General features: G+C 40.8%; 1 protein-coding gene across 6 annotated transcripts in view; it reads left to right on the top strand.

Annotated features, from left to right (window-relative positions):
* The window catches only part of usp38 (ubiquitin specific peptidase 38), a 21,725-nt gene extending 2,304 nt beyond the window's left edge, over positions 1–19,421 (top strand). Inside the window, exons 1-12 of one of the 6 annotated variants that reach the window (XM_046870583.1) lie at positions 4,418–4,540; positions 5,330–5,358; positions 6,220–6,948; positions 7,813–7,948; positions 8,231–8,360; positions 9,135–9,236; positions 9,568–9,726; positions 11,281–11,474; positions 11,573–11,666; positions 12,756–12,862; positions 14,019–15,285; positions 17,074–19,421. In XM_046870583.1, coding sequence (XP_046726539.1) covers positions 6,267–6,948; positions 7,813–7,948; positions 8,231–8,360; positions 9,135–9,236; positions 9,568–9,726; positions 11,281–11,474; positions 11,573–11,666; positions 12,756–12,862; positions 14,019–15,285; positions 17,074–17,241 — 3,039 coding nt within the window. In that variant the 5' untranslated portion in view covers positions 4,418–4,540; positions 5,330–5,358; positions 6,220–6,266 and the 3' untranslated portion in view covers positions 17,242–19,421. Of the gene's footprint in view, positions 1–4,402; positions 4,541–4,722; positions 4,889–5,329; positions 5,359–6,219; positions 6,949–7,812; positions 7,949–8,230; positions 8,361–9,134; positions 9,237–9,567; positions 9,727–11,280; positions 11,475–11,572; positions 11,667–12,755; positions 12,863–14,018; positions 15,286–17,073 lie in introns of those variants that run through there. The other 5 variants (XM_046870549.1, XM_046870540.1, XM_046870573.1 and 2 more) reach the window with 5 other exon arrangements.

Here is a 19,421-nt window from a genome sequence, read left to right as displayed (position 1 = left end):
TGCTCTGTGTTCTGGCCTTTTATACTCTTGATGGAGAACAGTGGTGCACTGCGATGTCATAAGTAACTTGTCATGATTGGTAAACTGTATGTTTGCCTTTAGTGGTGAAGCCTGGAAACACAACTGAATGGGAATCCTTTCTTCAGCTCCTACCTTCTGACAGGCGCTACAGAACTTTGTTCACTAAAACTGCCAGACACAGGAACTGTTTCTTTCCTCAAGCAATCACCCTCACTAACAACTGACCATAATTTTATTCCCTGCTCATATCTATCTAAGTACCACACAGAACTGTCAGTCATCACATAATCTGTATATGTTACACACACTATGGCTGCTATATATTGTACAAAGTTCTATAGTAAACTCTCAGTCATAGCTGGCACACAATCATTTGCACTCTCACACTTTATGTACATTACTGATCTTTATCCCTATTTATTACCCACACTGTCTATACTGTCTCATATTGTCTGTATTGTCTTGTATAGTCTGTTTTTGTCTTGTCTTGTCTGTTTTGTCATGTATAGGTTTTATTTATGTCTGTGCTTTTGAGAGTCACAAACAGCTGGAACCAAATTCCTTGTGTGTGTCAACACACTTGGCCAATAAACCTGATTCTGATCTGATTCTGATTACACTGCTGCCCCCAAATATGCATGGCATATTTGCCCCTAAATCCAAGTTAAAAGTCTGTAGGTTTGATCTTGGTATCGTCCTCATCAGCTATCTCTGGTATATTAATGAAACAGGTAACTGTCGTGTGTATAATCGACCCTTAACATTGACCTCTGCAGACCTTACTTGTCCATCGTTCCAGGGAATGTTCTTCACTCCCCCGATCAACCGAAGGGCTCGTGATAGCTGGGGATCAACCATCATAACAACAGACCCAACTGCAAGGGTTTTAATCTCTGAGTCATAGCTGGAGATTGGGAAAGTAGTGTCTCACGAAGCTTGACTAGAAATGATCAGTAAGAACTTGACTTTGTCTCCATCTACGTCGTCCTATGGATTCATCGGCAGGGTATATTACTTGAGGTAAAGAGCTGCCTGGCCGCCCCATGAGCAGGAGATTTGGGGTAATTGGGTCTAAATCTGCTACATTAGAGGAGACATAACCTAGAGGTTTGCTATTGAGAATCCCCTCTATCTCAATAAGTACTGTTTGAAGAACTTCTTTTACTACTGTACGGAGGGCATTTTTAAGAGATCGGATCTTCCTTTCCCAGCTGCCACCAAAGTGAGGGGCATTAGGCGGGTTGAACCAAATTTCAATCTTTTGTTTGGCGAGATGCCGTTGAAGTTCCTGGTTGCAATTCCTTAAGGCATCTCTTAACTCTCTCTTCACCTTGGAAGTTAGTGCCTTGGTTAGATATCAGTTCTGTGGGGGTGCCTCTGCGTGCTATAAATCTTCTCAGAGCCATGAGGAAGGAATCAGTGTCTATAGCTGTGAGAAGCTCAATGTGTACTCGAGTTGTGGGACACTTGAAGATTATTACCCATCTTTTCTCCAGGCGTCTGCCTATTTTGATTTGGAAAGGCCCAAAACAATCCAGTACTGTAAAAGGGTGGTTCGTGGGGTCTCAAGCGTACTGGAGGAAGATCAGCCATTTTAGGGGTCTCAGGTTTAGCCTTCCACTTATGACATTCCATGCAGTTATGTTGAGACGCTTCACGACCTCTTAGCATCCAGACATTTCATTAAATACTCGTTCCAGTCCTGGGTGACTTCAGCTTACTATCATAGTCCTAAATAAGTAGTTTGGTGGCTGAATGATGAGGGTCCAGGATAATGGGGTGAACTGTCTGGAGTTCCAGGCCTTTGGCACGATGTAGACATCCTCCGACCTGTATAAGCTGACTGACTTTGTCAAACTCTGGGGCTAAAGTGTGTAATCTACTTGTAGTGGATACTGGCTTACCAGACTTTAATTGTTCGTATTCCTCTGGAAAGCTGTCTTGTTGGATGTTACGTAAGAGGAGATGTTCTGCTGTCACATAATCCTTAGCTGTAGGTAAACTAGATTGATTTAAATCACTTTGACGGTGTTGAACTGTGGCTACAACGAGGTCTTTCCAAGAACTGTACGCACTGGGATCTAAGGAATTTTATGTTTGTGTGACACCGCAGAATACATTGGTTCTCCTTTCCACTTTACCTTCAGGGGTTTTGAGGGATGGCAGAATTGGCCACTCTGATTCAGTTTGAAGTAAGAATGGTGGGTCTTGACTCCACCTGTTTGGTGTAACAAGCTCTAGTTTCCTAATCTCTTCATTATATGCAATGTATATATATGAGTCCTTAGAGGTACAGAGTTGTGGCTTATTAGTTTTCCTTAAAAGGGGAGTTGCATAGCGATTTACTCCATCTACCATCGCCCTGGTCGTTCTGGTTTGTTGTAAATCCATTGCCACTTGATCCTGCTTTGATCGTGTGACTAATTTCTCATTCCTGTGTGAAATAGTATCACCTTGCCAAAGTCTCTCCACGTTCCGGGACAGTTCCTCCATTTGAGGGGTGAAGGAGATATGTAAACATTGCTGAGGCTGTAGCTGTTGCTGCAGAAAGCATGTTGGGCCTTGTAATGTCCAGCCTAGTCTAGTTCTGATTGCTGCTGGACCTCCAGGGGGCCCAAAGGCATACAGGCTCAATATGTGTTATAAGGTGTGGATGGTCGGCTCCTATCAAAAGGAGGGGTTGTACTTTATCAATGGCCTGTAAAGGAATGTCCTTTAGGTGTTGGTATCTCTGCTTGAGTGTTGCAAAGGGGTTAGGGTGCTCAGCCAAACCATAGTGCTCAGAGGTAAAGGCATTCTGGATCCAGTAACTCCATTGGGGCTGTGATATAGAGCGTACTCTAAAGGAAACTGCTGCCCCATTGAGTTTCTTGACATCTTGTCGAATAGTTCTTAATGTTAAATCTTCCTTACATCTTTGTAGCCCTAGTTTTTTAACTGCAGCTGGGATTAGCATAGTCCTTTCGGATCCGTCATCGAGTACTGCATAAGTGTTCAGGGCTCGATTGTTGTGTTGTAATGTATGGCCAAGAGGAATTCAGGACTGAGTCTGCTATTAGGCGAGCCTCTGGAAACTCGAGGTGTCCTAGGAGAACCTGATACTTGAAAAGCTCAACTGCATTGGCATGGAGAATGTTATCAAGGGCTAACTTTTGATGAGTGAACTCGCTAGGATCAGGACTGGAGAAATTTGGAATTGTTGGATGCGGACCCTTGTAGGAAGTGTCCGGAGATAAAGTACTCTGAAGCCGCCCCATCAGCGAAGGATATTGTAGATGATGATCGATATGATATAGAGCATTAGTGGTATTAATCCGCCACACCTTAAAGGCATGTCTGTGAAAAATATTGTCCTACATTAAACCGGTTTGTGGCGCAAAAAAGACCACTGGTTTAGAGACAGTGGTATTGAGTAAAAGACAGGAGGTGGAGCTGGAGGTAGCAGAGCATGTAGGACGTTTTGAAGACAAAGTGAGGGAGGTGAGTTTGAGATGGTTTGGACATGCGCAGAGGAGGGACATGGGGTATATCAGTAGGAGAATGCTGAGGATGGAGCCACCAGGAAGGAGAAAAAGAAGAAGGCCAAGGAGAAGGTTTATGGATGTGGTGAGGGAAGACATGCAGGTAGTTGGTTTGAAAGAGGCAGATGTAGAGGACAGAGTAGTATGGAGACGGATGATCCGCTGTGGTGACCCCTAGTGGGAGAAGCAGAATGAAGAAGACAGAACACCTTTCAAGAACAAAAAATATTGTGCTCAAGTGTGCTAATTCTAATCACACATTACACTGCTTCATATATACTGACTTGGCTGTGTACCAGAAAATATATATTTCATACATGACAGAAACACACATTAATGGACAGGTTAAAAGGTTAAATGCTTTAAAAGCTGTGTCCAAGTGTACCAAGAAGAACCAATAATGATTTGCAGGCAAACGGTGGTCACACCAAATATTAATTTAGTTTAAATTTATTTTCTGTTTGTGTACTTTCCATGTACTTTCCTATTAACACGTCTAGTTGTAAAAGCATTTATTTGACAAATGAATACCACAGAGAACTTGTTTTGTGAAGATATATGGTAAACTTTAAAAATTTATTTTATAAATAAATATCATTATTAATATTAACAGTGTAATGGAAAAATTACTGTCTAATGTAATAAAAAAATATAAAACACAGTACAATATGCACATTTGCATACAGATAATTTATTTGTTCCATAACTATAAACTTCCTAATTAAGGATTTTAATAAAGAAACACACACACATTTTTTTTTTTCAATGCTTAAAAAATATTCCTTTCTTAAAAAAAAAAAAAAAAAAACTGGCACAATTTCAGAAAGCCCTACAAGGTCCTGGTTTATAGCCGGTCGCAGGATGATGACGTAATTGTTCATCAGCTGATTGTCGCATTGAAGTATAATCAAAACACTGCGTTAAGATAAAACCGGATTAAATTAATTAATGAAGCTCCTCGTTAGAGTTTGTTCATGAATCGTGTAAAATGACAATCGGTGAGTCTATTTTTGATGTTAATTTGGTTTTTATTTATACCAGAAACTAAACATTGAAACGGCCAAAATTCTGTTAAGTCAGTGTAGTCCTCTGGCCTGCCGACAGAGTTGTTTAGTTCCTACCCGTTTTTCTCTTTGTGCTTTGCGATTGGCTAATTTGAACAAACTTTAGCCTTACTGATTGGTGGCTTAAATCACTGGCCAATCCAGGCGCAGGATGTTGGTTTGCCGTAAAGCGGGTAGTAAAATATCGATGTCTGTTTAAAAAGACATTGGTATTGGGGCTTTGTTGGGTTTTTTCCTAATCAAATCTGATTAGTTGATTTATATAAATTAGATTCACAAAGGGTAAATATTTACCAATATTTATTAATACAATATCTTAATTATTTTTCGTGTCTAATACTTTTAAGATAATTGATCGGGTTTCGTCATAGAAAGCTCTATAAGATGCTAAGCTAAATTGCTAATAATTGTAGCTTTGCTGCATGATCATCATCAATACACAAATGTTTCTTGTTTTTTTTTTAAATTAATATTTAATTAGAAAAAATATTGAAACCCCATTTTTTAAATAGTTTTTTATTATTTACTGAATTAATGTGTATATTTATATGATGCTCAGTCATTTAGATTAGAAAATGCCTTTTTTTCTTTTTTTTTTCTGCATGAAATATTAAAAGCACTTCATGATATAATATTTTATTACATCTTTCTAAAATGGAAATATGTTTAGTCTGATCAGATTCTGGCTCTGTTGTTGCATTCATATTTTTTACTTTGGATTAGACTTTTCAGATCTTCTCAGTTCTTCTCAGGTGATTGCCTTGGATCTTCTCAAATGATTGTTTATGATCTTCTCAAAAGATCTTCTTAAAATGATTGTTTATGATCTTCTCAAATAGTCGTCTAGGATCTTTTCAAATGATTGATCATCTCAAATGATCGTCTCAAATGATCGTCTCAGATCTTCTTAGATGATGATCTAAGATCTTCTTTAATCTCATTGTGATTCTGAGGGAAGTGGCAGCTCAGTGGTTAAGACGTTGTTCTTTATGTGGAAGGTTGTAAGTTTAAATCCCATCCCCACTGAGCTGCCACTGCTTTGCCCTTGAGCAAGACCCTTAACCCAATATATAGATGAGATCATTGAAACCTGTTTTGGATAAAGGTGTAAATGTAACATGGATGTTGAAGAGAAAAAAAAAAGATATTGAAATATTCACTCCTTTGGGCAATGTGATTGTGTGTGTGTGTGTGTGTGTGTATGTGTGTGTGTTTGTTGCCCATACCAAATTTCTTTGAAGATCTATTCCCACCTCTGGGCCCTTAATCAAGGCCCTTATCCCTCAACTGTTTAGTTGCACAAATGAGATAAGGGCCTATGCCAAATGCTGTAAAAGTAAATGTTTATCACACTACAATGTTCTTTCTCATGATCTCAGAGTTCATTAACACAGAGTAAAAGTAGTATGATTTGTGTGTGTGTGTGTGTGTGTGTGTGTGTGTGTGTGTGTGTGTGTATATATATATATATATATATATATATATATATATATATATATATATATATATATATATATACATACATATACATGTGTGTGTGTGTGTGTGTGTGTATGTTTTTTTTTTTTTAACACGTTTTCGCATCTCTCCCTGTGCACATCTTCTCCGTACAGCAGTTCCTGTCCTCTCCAGCCTCCCCATGGTGCAGTAGAGCTCCATAATGGATAAGATTCTGGAAGGTCTGGTGAGCTCGTCTCACCCGGTCCATGTTAAGCGAGCCATAGTGAAGATGGTGGTGGAGGCGGCTGAGAAAGAAGTGACCCCGGATCAGTGTCAGGCCCTGTACCATCTGACTGCACGCCTCATCCTGCTCGGCGAGGACGCCTTCCAGCGGCAGGTGGGTCTCCAGGTGCAGGAAGCCTACGCGCGATACCACCGCGACGAGTTTGCCCGGTTCCTCAGTAAAGATTACGTCCTGGAGCTGCTGCGTCAGGGCTACGGCCCTCTGGACCCCCGTGATCTGACCATACTGGACTTCCTGCATGGCTGCCTGAGGCTCCTCATCAGCTGCCCGGCTGTGCTCGAGCTCGCCCCGACGCTGCAGACCGAGGTCCTGCGCATGGTGTGCGAGCGACCCAACGCCACGTTCTGCAGCAAACTCGCCACGCTGCTCAGCGACTTTCCCCAGTGTGTGCCGCGCAACAAAGCCGCAGTGCCGTTTTGCCAACAGCTGGTGCGCACGTTCGCACATCTTCAGTGCTCAGCGGCCGAGGAGGCGGAGTTGAGACGATACGTTAGGCAGGTGGGCTGCGTGGCTGCGTTGCTGCAGGGCATCTGGAAGGCAGAACCAGCCACGATTCTTCCCTCACTGCAGGAAGTGTTCGCTGTTATCTCCTCAACAGGTCAGGGGCTACTGCAACTTTTTATTTATTTTTTCATACGCACAGAAACTATAGCTCTCGTACAGTACGTTAGTCAGAAGACAGTAAGACGTAAGGGAAGAATAGGTGCTTTTCAGCGCAATTCATTTCCCATCACGTGTGTGTTTTTTCTTTTTTTTTGTCAATCGAGTACAGGAGAAATGTTGTTACTCAACTACGACTGGTTCGATAAGTCCCATTACTCGAGGGACAAAACACGCTTCCTCAAATCTCCGTGCGATTTCCGAAGCCTCCGCTTCATTCGGCATCCGTATCAGATCTCCCATCAGCTCCATTATTATTCCCAAGATATACACATTTTTACTGAGCTCTTGTGAACACTTAATTCGGCGCAGCTTCCCGAGTTTGTATAACAAAACCGCGACACCAAAAAAAAGGAGAATTGGATTTTTGAACAAAAAAAACTATTTTCTACTAAATTCCAACAATACGCTCCCACCAGTCCTCATTACGGACCTTCATCCACACGCTTTTGCTTGGTAGTGTAGAGGGAGGGGTAGTGTAGAGGGAGGGGTAGTGTAGAGATGCTCCTTAGAGAAAAGCTCAGCTTCAGCCGTATCTTCCAGCAGTAGTATGCCTACAAATTAAGAGCTCCACTTTACATAAAAACGGGACGCATGAGAAATAACAGAACTCCGTGTTGATGAGGCAGGACATAAGCTGATGTGTCACAGAGCCATTCCGATCGAAAGCGCCGGCACACGTGAACACCGCGTCGGATTAGATAACGTCTCGTGAACAGTCCACCGAATCTGAAAAAACGGTGTACATGTTAACTACGTTGTGAAGCCTAGAAATTTAGAGATGTGTGTATGTCGGTTGTAGATCCATCCTTTGAGCCATCCATTGCTCTGGCTAGTCTGGTGCAGCACATCCCCCTGGAGATGATCAAAGTCCTCATCAAGAGCCTCACCACCGACCAAAATGTCAAGGACGCCAGCATGACCCAGGCCCTCAGCAGGTCAGTTCTCACTCCACTCACTTTATTTTTTTAGGAAACATTTTAGCTACGGTGAAAGCACCTCTTTATTCTCCCTTTAGCTGATAGAATTGTTTTCGAATGATTTGGATCTTTGTCTAAAGTTTTGTGCACTAATATATTTGGGCTTTAACGCAAAGAACCTAAAATAGGGTAAGAGGTCAGGAGGTTGTCTGATCTGTCGTTTTTTGTTTAGGTGAACACTGTTCCGCCATGGACATGCTTTTATTTCTTCCCTCTCTTTTTCTCTCTCTGTTCCCTCAGAATGATCGATTGGCTCTCATGGCCGCTGGCCAATCACGTAGACATCTGGGTTATCGCTCTTCTGAAGGGGCTGGCTGCCGTGCAGAAGTTCACCATCCTCATCGATGTCACTTTGTTGAAAATCGAACTGGTACGCACATGCTCAGACGGACAGGCTTTTGTGTAAAACACTGCACCTGATGCATTATAGACATGCAACAGATAGTATTCCAAAATGTACAGGGGATTAATCTGGGTTCATAAGGAAGCCCATGTATCTATCAGGTGCCATCTGTGGACCTATTTTTTTTCCCCTATATGGACGACCAAATGTCACCGTTGTTCATCATTATTGCTCTGTTGTCACCGACAATATTTTTGACGTGCCAAAACTCTTCGTATATAAGATTATATTAAATGTTTGAATTTCAGGTATAGCGAGAGCATCAAAGGAGTTTGCTCTCATGCATTATTTATCATTCAAACCTTTAGAGCAACCAATCTTTTCCACAAAGGGCCAAATTCTACCTGTTTCAATCTCACGATCTTCATTTTCAATCGCAATCAGATGTGGCTTTTACTTGGTCTGAATGAACCCCTACACCCAACCGATGGAAAGTTCTCAGATTCGGGTTGTTTTTGACACTTTGACCCAAAACAGTGGCATTTAGTTGTTTACATTTTGGAGGGTTGGTTTACATGGTGTCACTTTATAGACTGGTATTTGGGGCGGAATCCCGAACATTGAACAAAACAATATATGCACATATTTTGCAGTTATTTGACGCATCACTTGTGCACGTGTCTCGTGTCCTTGAACGTTAATATGACTCCCCAAATAAATGCAGTAGCAAAGTATGTGTCCTCTCTCTCTTTCAGTACTTTTATGGTTGCATGTATTTTTTTTATTATTTTTTGGCTGTAGGTCTTTAATCGTCTGTGGTACCCCATAGTGAGACCGGGAGCATTATCAGTCCTCTCTCACATGCTGCTGAGCTTCCAGCACTCACCAGAGGCCTTCCACCTGGTAAGACCATCACAAAAGCATCAACCAAATCTATTCAGCAATATGCATAATTTGAACATTAAACATCTCTCTGTTTCCAAAAGTTTCTTCTTGTGAGGTCTCGGGAAGTTTTTTTCCCCTTCGCCTTAAAACTTGACCCGAGACCTTACGAGAAGAAACTTTTGAGAAGAACCAGATCCTCTTCTCATAGGATTGTGGGATTTTAAATCATTGCAGTACACAGGTGTATAAAGAAGTATGACGTGTGTTGAAGATGTGATGAAGAGTTCTGTGTATGTGAATGCAGGAGTAATTAGGATTCCTAATGAAAGTCCTTTTCCTGGTGAGACAGGTGGTCCCTCACGTGGTCCCGCTGGTGAAGTCTTTGCAAAGCGACGGCCTTCCTACCAGCAAAGCCTTCCTGCTGCAGTTCACCGAGCTCATCCACTGCATGATGTACCAGTACTCTGGCTTTCCTGACCTCTATGACAGCATCCTGGAAGTCATTAAGGTGAGAAATTCTGATTGGATTAGTTCCATTAAGGTATCCAAATGGAGATATATATGTATATGTTGAGCCCTAAACAGATACTCGGTTTCTTCGGAACATTATAATCGGGTAACTTTTGACCACCAAACGTGGTTAGGAACCTCCTGCTTTCTACATCTCGCTCCAATTATGTGAACGCTCTTCAAAAGAAACGGTTTAAGCGAACGTTCTATCCGATAGAACCAGGTTGTGTTGGATCAGAAACACAACAATAGTGTACACCCTGCTCTGACAATGAGTACAAACCTAATTAACCCAAACCTAATGGTCATGATGACCGCAGCTGTATGTGGGAGGAAGGAACGCGACAGCGCGAAGCAGTTCAGGGACGCTCTCAGATTCAAAATCGTATAGTTTTAACGATTAAATAATTTAGTAATCATTGATAATGTTGCTATATTGTAGTGTACTACAGTGTGTAATTGTTGTTAGGGTGAAGCTTTCTGTAGGGAGATATCGAGTTTCTGGAAGGAGTCTCCAGTGTGGGTGAAGGAATGACCGTTTACAGCTGCTATATCATGAATCTTAACTTTAATACATAGTTTTGGTCGACTTTCCACGACATCGGATGCATGGGTTGTAATGAAACACTCTGGTCAATGACGCGGGTTATGATCCCGGATTCTAACGTTTGACACTCCAAATATAAAATGTTTTTTATAATGTTTTTATAGTTTATTGCCATTTTATTGTGTGATTGAGTTATTCAGGTTTGGGGCTCCTTTTAAGGAACTTGGATATTAAAATAATCGCTTAACCATCAGCACAAAATCTATCAAGCGATCCAATTTTGGCTTCTTCCAACATTCTGGCTTCGCATTATTCAACATTGGCGAACCCGTGGAGCATTATTTTCACAATATTTAATCTCTGTTCGCTAAATTTTGTGGATTTATTTCAAACACAAGAAAGCGACGTGTCCGGAATCATTGGTCCAAAATCACCCATTAAAGAGAACAACTAAGAACAACCTCAAAATCCTCCCCAGACAACTTCAGCCTCGGTCTTCACCATGTTCTTCTTGATTGTCCTCGATCTCAGAACATGCGTTTGTATTATTTATCATTTGTGCAAATGACAGCAGATGAAATTGACTTTTAGGTTGGAAATATTGTCCACATTGATCTTTTTTTTTTTTTTTTTCGTGTACACAGAAACAATATAAATCCATTTCGAAAAAGGAATAAATAAATTGTAATCCTCGTTTTGTGCACCCTGGTTGCAAATCGAATAATGAAGAATACTTGCATCATCACAATGCGTCATGTCACGCCGTATCAACACTCCTAGATATAACGATAAATGAATAAAGTAGGTTCGAGTGGGAGTCATTTTTTTTATTATTATTAAACACATTGTAATCCTTTTTCTGATATAATAGAAATTCTAAAGGTATCTGCTTTACATTGGACTGCATCCCAAAACCACATGGTTGAATATTTTCCTGCTTTTATTCCTTTATGTTAAAAATGCTGCCATGGCATTTTTTACTTTACCCGTTTGTTTTTGGTGTAGGACCTCCCTAAACCCGGTGAAGAGAAGATCAAGTATGTGCTGAATCAAAGTGCCTGGACCTCTCAGTCGAATTCTTTAGCCTCTGGACTGTTGAGGCTTTCCGGCAAATCGGAGACAGGGAAGACGGGACTTGTGAACTTGGGCAACACATGTTACCTGAACAGCATCATTCAGATGCTGTTCATGGCTACAGAGTAAGTTACACCCCCCTACATACTAACCTGTGGAGAAACATCTGATCTTATAAGTTCCAGAATAATTTCTCTCGTGTAAAAATGCACAACGTGTACAGTTTCAGACGGAACGTGTTATCTCTGAACCTGAACGGCTCGAATTCGCTAATGAAGAAACTACAGCTTCTCTTCGCTTTCTTGGCGCATACTCAGGTTGGTGAACTTCCACCTTTAGCTTCCTTGATGTTCTTGTGACCATGTACTACGCATGTAGTAGCATTTCAGTACACTTGCTTTTTTTTACCTCAACTGTCACTTTTTACATTTTTTTTTTTTATATGCTTTACGGACAAAAGGATTACAGGTCCCTCAGAATAAGATGCGCTTTTTGAACATACTCCACTTGTGCTTGTGGAGATTTGAACTACTTCAGCTACATTGGGTACTGATGTAGGTGAGGTGAGGTGAGGAGAGAAGGCCTGGGGTGTTCACTAGGGTTGAGGTCAGAGCTCTATAGCAGGCCACTCAAGCGTTCCCACTCCAAACCTTTTAAAGCATATATTCATGGAACTGGCTTTGTGCATAGGAGCATGGTCATGTTGGAACAGGTTTGGGTCTAGTAGGGTAAATTTAAGGGAAAATTCAATTCATCCAAAAACTCCAGGTTGGAGAAGAACCACAGAAAGCCAGAAAAGTCAGGTGTCCTAATACTTTTGTCCGTACTGCATATGACTTTTGGTGGAATTGGTTAAAACGGAATGTAGCTTTAATTTATTACAGTATGTACAGTATTTATTAATATGTTTTTGATTAGTAACATATTTGTTTTAATTCATGGTCAAAGTTGATATTGAAAAAAAAAAAAGGATTAAATGATCAAGTGACAGTATTTTATTGGATTGAGTTTCCTTTTAAGAAAAAACACACTAATGTAGATTTATAATCATAGACATTGGTATAAGGTTTGTGCTTTTGAAGTATTTAAAAAAAAAATATTATATATAGAATATATATATATATATATATATATATATATATATATATATATATATATAATAGTTACTGTTAGGCTTATACACTTTTTTTTTTGTTTTCTTTATTTATATATAGATCATATAATAATCTATATATAGATTATTCACCTTACGTGTCCTAACATAATGGCATGTAAATTGTAATTTCGATAAATGTATAAAGTGATTTTATTGGCTAGTAAACACTACCCTGAATGACCACTTCTAATAAAACTACTTGTAAATACTTGTAATTTTGTCGTTTTAATGAAAATGTTTCTACACCCAGCGAGCAGCATACGCACCGAGGGGTTTCCTGGAAGCGTCTCGGCCGCCCTGGTTTACAGCCGGTTCACAGCAGGATTGTTCCGAGTATCTACGCTTCCTTTTAGACAGGTACACCCAGTAGTTGTTTTTTAATGCCCCTTTTTTGGGGGCATTAAATGTCATTCTTTGGATTTGTTTTGTTTTTTTAATGACATTACAGTGGAATTCAATATACAGATGAAAGTGTCCCTCTTTTAATGATGATCAGAATGCGGTGAAAAAGCCTTTGATGTTTTTTTTTTTTTTAGACATGCCCTTTTTTAATGATATTTTTATATAATATATAATATATGCGTAACACACTAGGTAAAAGGCAAAAACAGACGTTAATTGGACAGCGAATGAATGGAAGGAAGTTCTGTGGACAGATTCACATTTGACATTTTTGGCTGTAACAGACAAACATGTAGGTGGAAGCTTAATGGCTTGGGGTTGTTTTGGAGCAGGGAAAGTTGGAGACTCATTCCAGGTAAAAGGAATACTGAACCATTCAATACTTCAACACCATGCAATTTCGTCTGGACTGCAGCTCATTGGAACCAACAAGAAGACACCATACAACAAGACAATGACCTGAAGCATTCATTTAAGCTGTGGAAGTGTTCTTTAAAGAGCAGTCAGCTGTAACGGTATCTATCATAGAAGGCTATCATAGACCTGCTCTGTGATGAACTGGATCAAAAGTTCAGAAAGAAATTTCGAACACCTTTCGCAAGTTTTACAAGAGGCACGGCAAAGCATTTCAGAGGAATGTTTGGAGAAACTGTCCGGATGCTGAATGTGTTACCTGTTATTCATGATAAGGGAGGATTTTTCATCTGTATATTTATATTTGTTTAGTCAAAGTGTCTTCATACTGTTATATATCTAATTTTAGAAATGAAAGGAACACGCGTCGCTCAAAAAAACATAAAAGAGTGGCCGTGTCCATACTTCTGTGAGGCACCGTATATCGAATTCCAGCATCTTGATCATGTTAATGTTTGTAATCCTGACATGTTTTAAAGCCTTTAATAATGCAAATGAACTTCAGGTTGTCTGTGTTTATATTAATCATTCTGTTTGTGGCGGGGAATTAACGCATTAAAAGTTCACCGGTTATTTTTGCATATGCACATTTTTTAAAATAATCTGTAATACTGCAGTATGTAGTTTGGTAGCTTTTGAAATCTGGGTATGTATGGATGCTTGTATAATTCCCGTCCTTTTTTTTTTAATCATCAAGGCTACATGAGGAGGAGAAGGATCTCCGAGCTCTCCAGACAGCCCATCCCAAGACCGTGTCCTCTGATACCGAGGGTAACAATGAGGCAAAAGCTCAGAATGTGACCGAAACGCCGTCTCATTATCAGACTAAAGATCTGGACACTGGTGATGACAGACGGACTCTGGTGGAGCGAATGTTCGGAGGTCGTCTTTCCACGAGCATCCGCTGCCTGCAGTGCCACAGTGTTTCTGAGAAAGAGGAACCGTTTACTGATCTCTCTCTTGCTTTTTGCCCATCTGGAATCACGGGCTCCTCAACAGCTCAGTTCCACCAGAGGGCAGTAAACGGCGGCAGCGAGAACCCCGAAGGCACTGCAAAGGACGAACGCAGCGTAGAACCCCCCAAGACCGAGGCGGCGCTGTCCCTGTCCGATCTGCTCGAGTATTTCCTGGCACCAGAGATCCTAGAGGAGGAGAATTGTTACTTCTGCGAACGTTGCGGCTCGCTGCAGCGGGCGGAAAGGGCCATGCACGTGGCGACAGCCCCCGAGTACCTCGTCCTCACTCTTTTACGCTTCTCGTATGACGCGAGGTGCCACGTGCGGCACAAAATACTGGACAACGTAGGTATCCCGCTGCACGTGCACCTGCCTGTTCACCAGCACCACTCTTCTGCATCTTCACCGTCTTCGTCCTCAACGTCTCCACCATCGGTGCAAATGGACTCTCCAGGGAGTTGTGAAAACTTGGCCAAGAAGTTGAAACCTTCCCATAAAGAGAAAGAGGAGGAAGACAAAGGATTAACGGACAGGGGGAAAAGGGACCGGGAGTCAGGAGTACGACGTGTACCTTATGTCCTGTGTTCCGTCGTGATGCACTCTGGGATGTCGTCAGAGAGCGGCCACTACTATTCGTACGGCAGGAACTTGAGCAGTCCGTCAGCCGGGAATTCTTTCAAGTGTCCGGAATCGGATTCCGGTATCGGACTTTCAGAGGGCTCCACGGCTTCGCAGGAAGTACTGGAGCGTGCAGGGGAGGACTCCAGGGACTGGTTCCTGTTCAACGACAGCAGGGTGACCTTTACTAACTTCCAGTCCGTGCAGAACATCACGAGCCGCTTCCCCAAGGACACGGCCTACGTCCTGATTTACAGGAAACAGGAAGAGCTCGGAGCACAGGCTGGGGATTCACAAACTACCGTTCACGGCTCCAGGTTCAATGGGGAGCCACCTCTTCATAAAGATCTAATGGATGCCATCACCAAAGACAACAAACTCTTCTTACAGGTGAGAGGATTTCTTTTGTACACAGTAGAACAGTCTTTTAGCAGTGACTCAAAAAAGCAGATTGAGCACACACAACCTACCACTAGAGGGAGGTAATGGGTGTTTATTTGGATCCTAAAGCCTTTCGAAGCCGCCTTTATTCCCTACTGCGTCACATTTCAGTGCTCCCAAGACGCGAGATGAGTGAAGGTTTGATTCCTTTACTTTAGTTGATACAATGTTATAAATATGCAGTGGTAGTTTACTTTAAGTAATTTCCCACATACAAGATAAAATAATCACTAATTACTAATAAATAACTATCCTGGCATTATTCATGTGTGAATCGACCTTTACAATGGAATTTGGTTAATTTTCCAGCAGTTCACCCACTGACCACTAAGTACACCTTTATTAACACACCATATGGATCTCTATCCAGTATAGTAGACCATGAGCACTCCACAGATACACCCATGCAAGCTTTTTTTTAGCAGAAAGACAACTGATTTGTGGTCAAACGAGGGTATTTGTGTTCTGTTCCTGGCTTGTGAGGGTATTATTTTATCTGGATTACACAATTGTGTTCCTCAAGAACAATGAGGAAGTATTTGGACTGCAATTATTGTTGTCTATATATTTTATAGTGTATATAAATATAAATGTGATCCATATATTTTATACTTCTATTATTCTTTTTATACTTTAGATTTATTATTATTTATTTTTTAATTTTCTGTTTCCGTTTGCATGTTGGTCAGTCGTAAAAAAAACGTTTCGCTACACGTCGTATTCTGTATGAACGTGTATGCGAGAAATACACTCTGATTTGATGAATGAAAATATACAGTCTGCTACAACAGTTCACACGAACACTTCTGAATTTAAACCCCTATCACTCAACTCGGCAGATGCCTTTACAATGGAGCCGCTATGGGGTTAAGGGCCTTGCTCAGGGGCCCAGGAGTGGTGCGGCTGGGATTTGAACTCATGACCTTCGGATCCAAAGCCCAACCACCTTCCCTGAACAGTACATTGAACAAATAATTGTACTATAATGGATATTCTGTGCTACCCTCGAGTTTGGTTCCTCTTAAGGTTTCTTCCTCATACCATCTCAGGGAGTTTTTCCTCGCCACAGTCACCACTGGCTCATTCATTAGGGCTAAACTTATACATTCCAACTACAGAACCTCTTTATCTGTGTAGTACAGCTGCTTTAAAACAAAGCTATACAAATTAAACCGAATTAAATATTATTAAATTATTAAAAATGTGTAAGCACTGGCAAGGTCGAGGTGATCTAAGTGGAAGAACACACTATATAATGCTCAATCATGGTCACACCATCCCATCCCTTGGTTCCTATAACAGCACTGTGGTGTTTATTTTACTCGGCGCTCTGTAGTCATGGCTCAATAAGTCAAGTAGGCTTTGTCATTTCAACCATATACAGTTCAGTACACAGTGACACGAAACCACGGTTCTTTAGGACCAAGGCGCTGCAGCAAACGACATAAATGAACACAAGGAACACAGAACTACACAGAACTCTAAACTGACAACGCAAAGCGCACATGTGCACCATTTAGTGCAAAAAGGGGAGGGGAAAAGGACAACGAGACGAGCAAAAACAGTCACACGGTAGCGCCGACCAGAACATTACAGAAGGTCGATCAAAATGGATCGTCTGCATACAAATCAAAAATAAATACCGTACATGTAAACATTTGTCTTGATGTAAACTTTTGGTTCAACTAAAGTGTGCAAAAACATAAATTCGTGTTTTTTCTTTCCCCCCTCTCCCAGGAGCAGGAGCTCAACGCCAGGGCTCGTGCTCTCCAGGCCGCCTCGGCTCCCTGCTCATTTCGACCCAACGGCTCGGATGACAACGAGCCCCCGGGAAGCTGTGGGCCCTCGGGTGGAGGAGGTGGTGGAGGAGGTGGTTTCAGCACTGTCAGCAGACTGGTCTTTTGAGAGTGGGCCACTTTCAGATTCGAACAGAGCACTGGACTCACAAACTCAACACTGGACTTCCTTCTATCCGAATCCAACATGCAGAAAATAACTCGAAAACCTCACCTCATAAAGCTTTCCTTCGCATACATATCTTTTTTTTTTCTTTTTTTCATGCAAAGTGTACACAAAAAGCACTTTTTTGGTAACGTATTTATTACAACACATAGAGGGCCTTTGTAACACATTGCATACAATTATTTATTTATATATAAATATATATATATATAAATGCCAGAAAATCCATGGTCTTTATATAAAAGAGCGAAGAGAGAACAACCTTTATCTCTGCAGATCGACTTTTAAAGTTATAATTTTTTTTATTAGATATTAATACGTTTTTATCAACAGTGCATTCATATCTCAACGTTCTCGATGATGCGCTTTAGGGCTTCCTGAGTGTTAATAAATAAATACAAATCTGATTAGTTGGAGGGCATTCAAATGGTCCATTCCGCTGTCACAAAGTTGCAATAAATACATAAATAATGAATAAATAAAATGGTGCTTCATAAAGGTTTTAATTGCAAATAATGCACCAGTACAGTAGAACCCTTAGGTTAGGAGTTTAATTGGTTCTGGGATCGGGCTCGCAGCTTAAAACGCTCGTATCCTAAAATCATTTTTCTCATAAGAAATAGAGGAAATTCACTCGGTGTTCCACACCTCCATAAATACACATATACACTCCTTTTTAAAAGGTTTTGTAATGGTTATTATTGTACAAATTATAACCCCTAACATCAGAAATGAATAATTTACAATAAAAAATTTAAATAATTGACAAATTAACTCGGGCGTCACCTTTGAGGAGAGTCGTGGCTGGCGTGAGGGAGACGAGAGAGTTAACTTTACAATGCAGCGCAAAAAGTCTATGAATACGAACGATAGCGGTCACAACTCGACAACGAACACGAAGTCACAACTCAAATAACAGTTCCCGAAGACGCTGCTTCTACGAGTGCTGCTCGGAGACTCGAGTCTCGTTCGTACTTTTTGCTCGCCCGCAAAAATGGCCATATGGCGCGAAAATTTAGCTCGCAGGCCGATGCAACACTCGTAACCTAATACAATGAATTAAATATGTATGCTCGTATTCCAATGTGCTCGTCAAAGTTACTCGTAACCCGAGGTTCTACTGTACTTCACTTCGAATGCTGCAGTAATAAGTAGAAACAGTTCACACCTTTTTCAATGCAAATGAAGCAGACGAATAGCCATAATAATAGAATGGTTCTTTCTTCTTTCTTTTATGTCAATAGCAATATGCTTCGTAAAAAATGTTTGTCGCAGGGTTTTGACATTTACATCAAGCCCCGAATACCCGTGTGACCCTTACGAATGTGTTATGAAGGTTCCCCCGTAGTGTTACCCCCCTTTTTTTTTTTGTTACGGGTTGTGACCGATCCATTCACGGTCCTGCAATCTTCATAGATACCACTGCTGTCTTACAGAGTCAGAACTGATTCTGATTACATAAACCTCTACAGAAATAAGATTTCAGATATTTTTTTCTGAGTTTGTTTTCAAGCAGGCAGCCATTCTCCACTCAGAACGCCAAACCGTCGTACTTGAACGAGCTCCTGTCTAGACGTCTGTAGGTTCTGTGGCGCGACTCTACTGTAGCACTGGGACTGATCACCTGACGTGTTGCAATACATTTACACAGAAGGATGCAATACTATTTCTTTTTTTTTTTTTTAAACCATTGTGGAATCGAAGCTATATTATTATTATTATTATTATTATTATTATTATTAATATAGAAGAAATGTCGCTGAATCGTCCTCGGATTACATTACAAAAAAAACCAATGTGAACGTGTGGGAACAGATTATCTTTTGCATGCTGAATATTTAATTTGAATTTGGTTTGAGGTGAATTTTCACAAATATCTGTTTATACATTGCTATTTTTTGCTTTCGGGGAGAATTTTTTTATTGCTCCTGTTGATTTTAAAATGGGTTTCATGTGCCTTTGGATACACATTTACATGATTTTACAGGAACATTTGACTGTATTATGAATCAAAACTTGTGTAGCTATATTGTAGTGTTATTTGGTGTGTGTGTGTGTGTGTGTGTGTGTGTGTGTGTGTGTGTGTCCCTCCCACCCCCACAGCAGTAAAGGTTCATTTATAA

The sequence above is a fragment of the Silurus meridionalis genome, chromosome 2 (genome assembly GCF_014805685.1).
Source record: "Silurus meridionalis isolate SWU-2019-XX chromosome 2, ASM1480568v1, whole genome shotgun sequence".
Taxonomy (NCBI): Eukaryota; Metazoa; Chordata; class Actinopteri; order Siluriformes; family Siluridae; genus Silurus; species Silurus meridionalis.
This window is presented reverse-complemented; position numbering and strand designations above follow the sequence as displayed.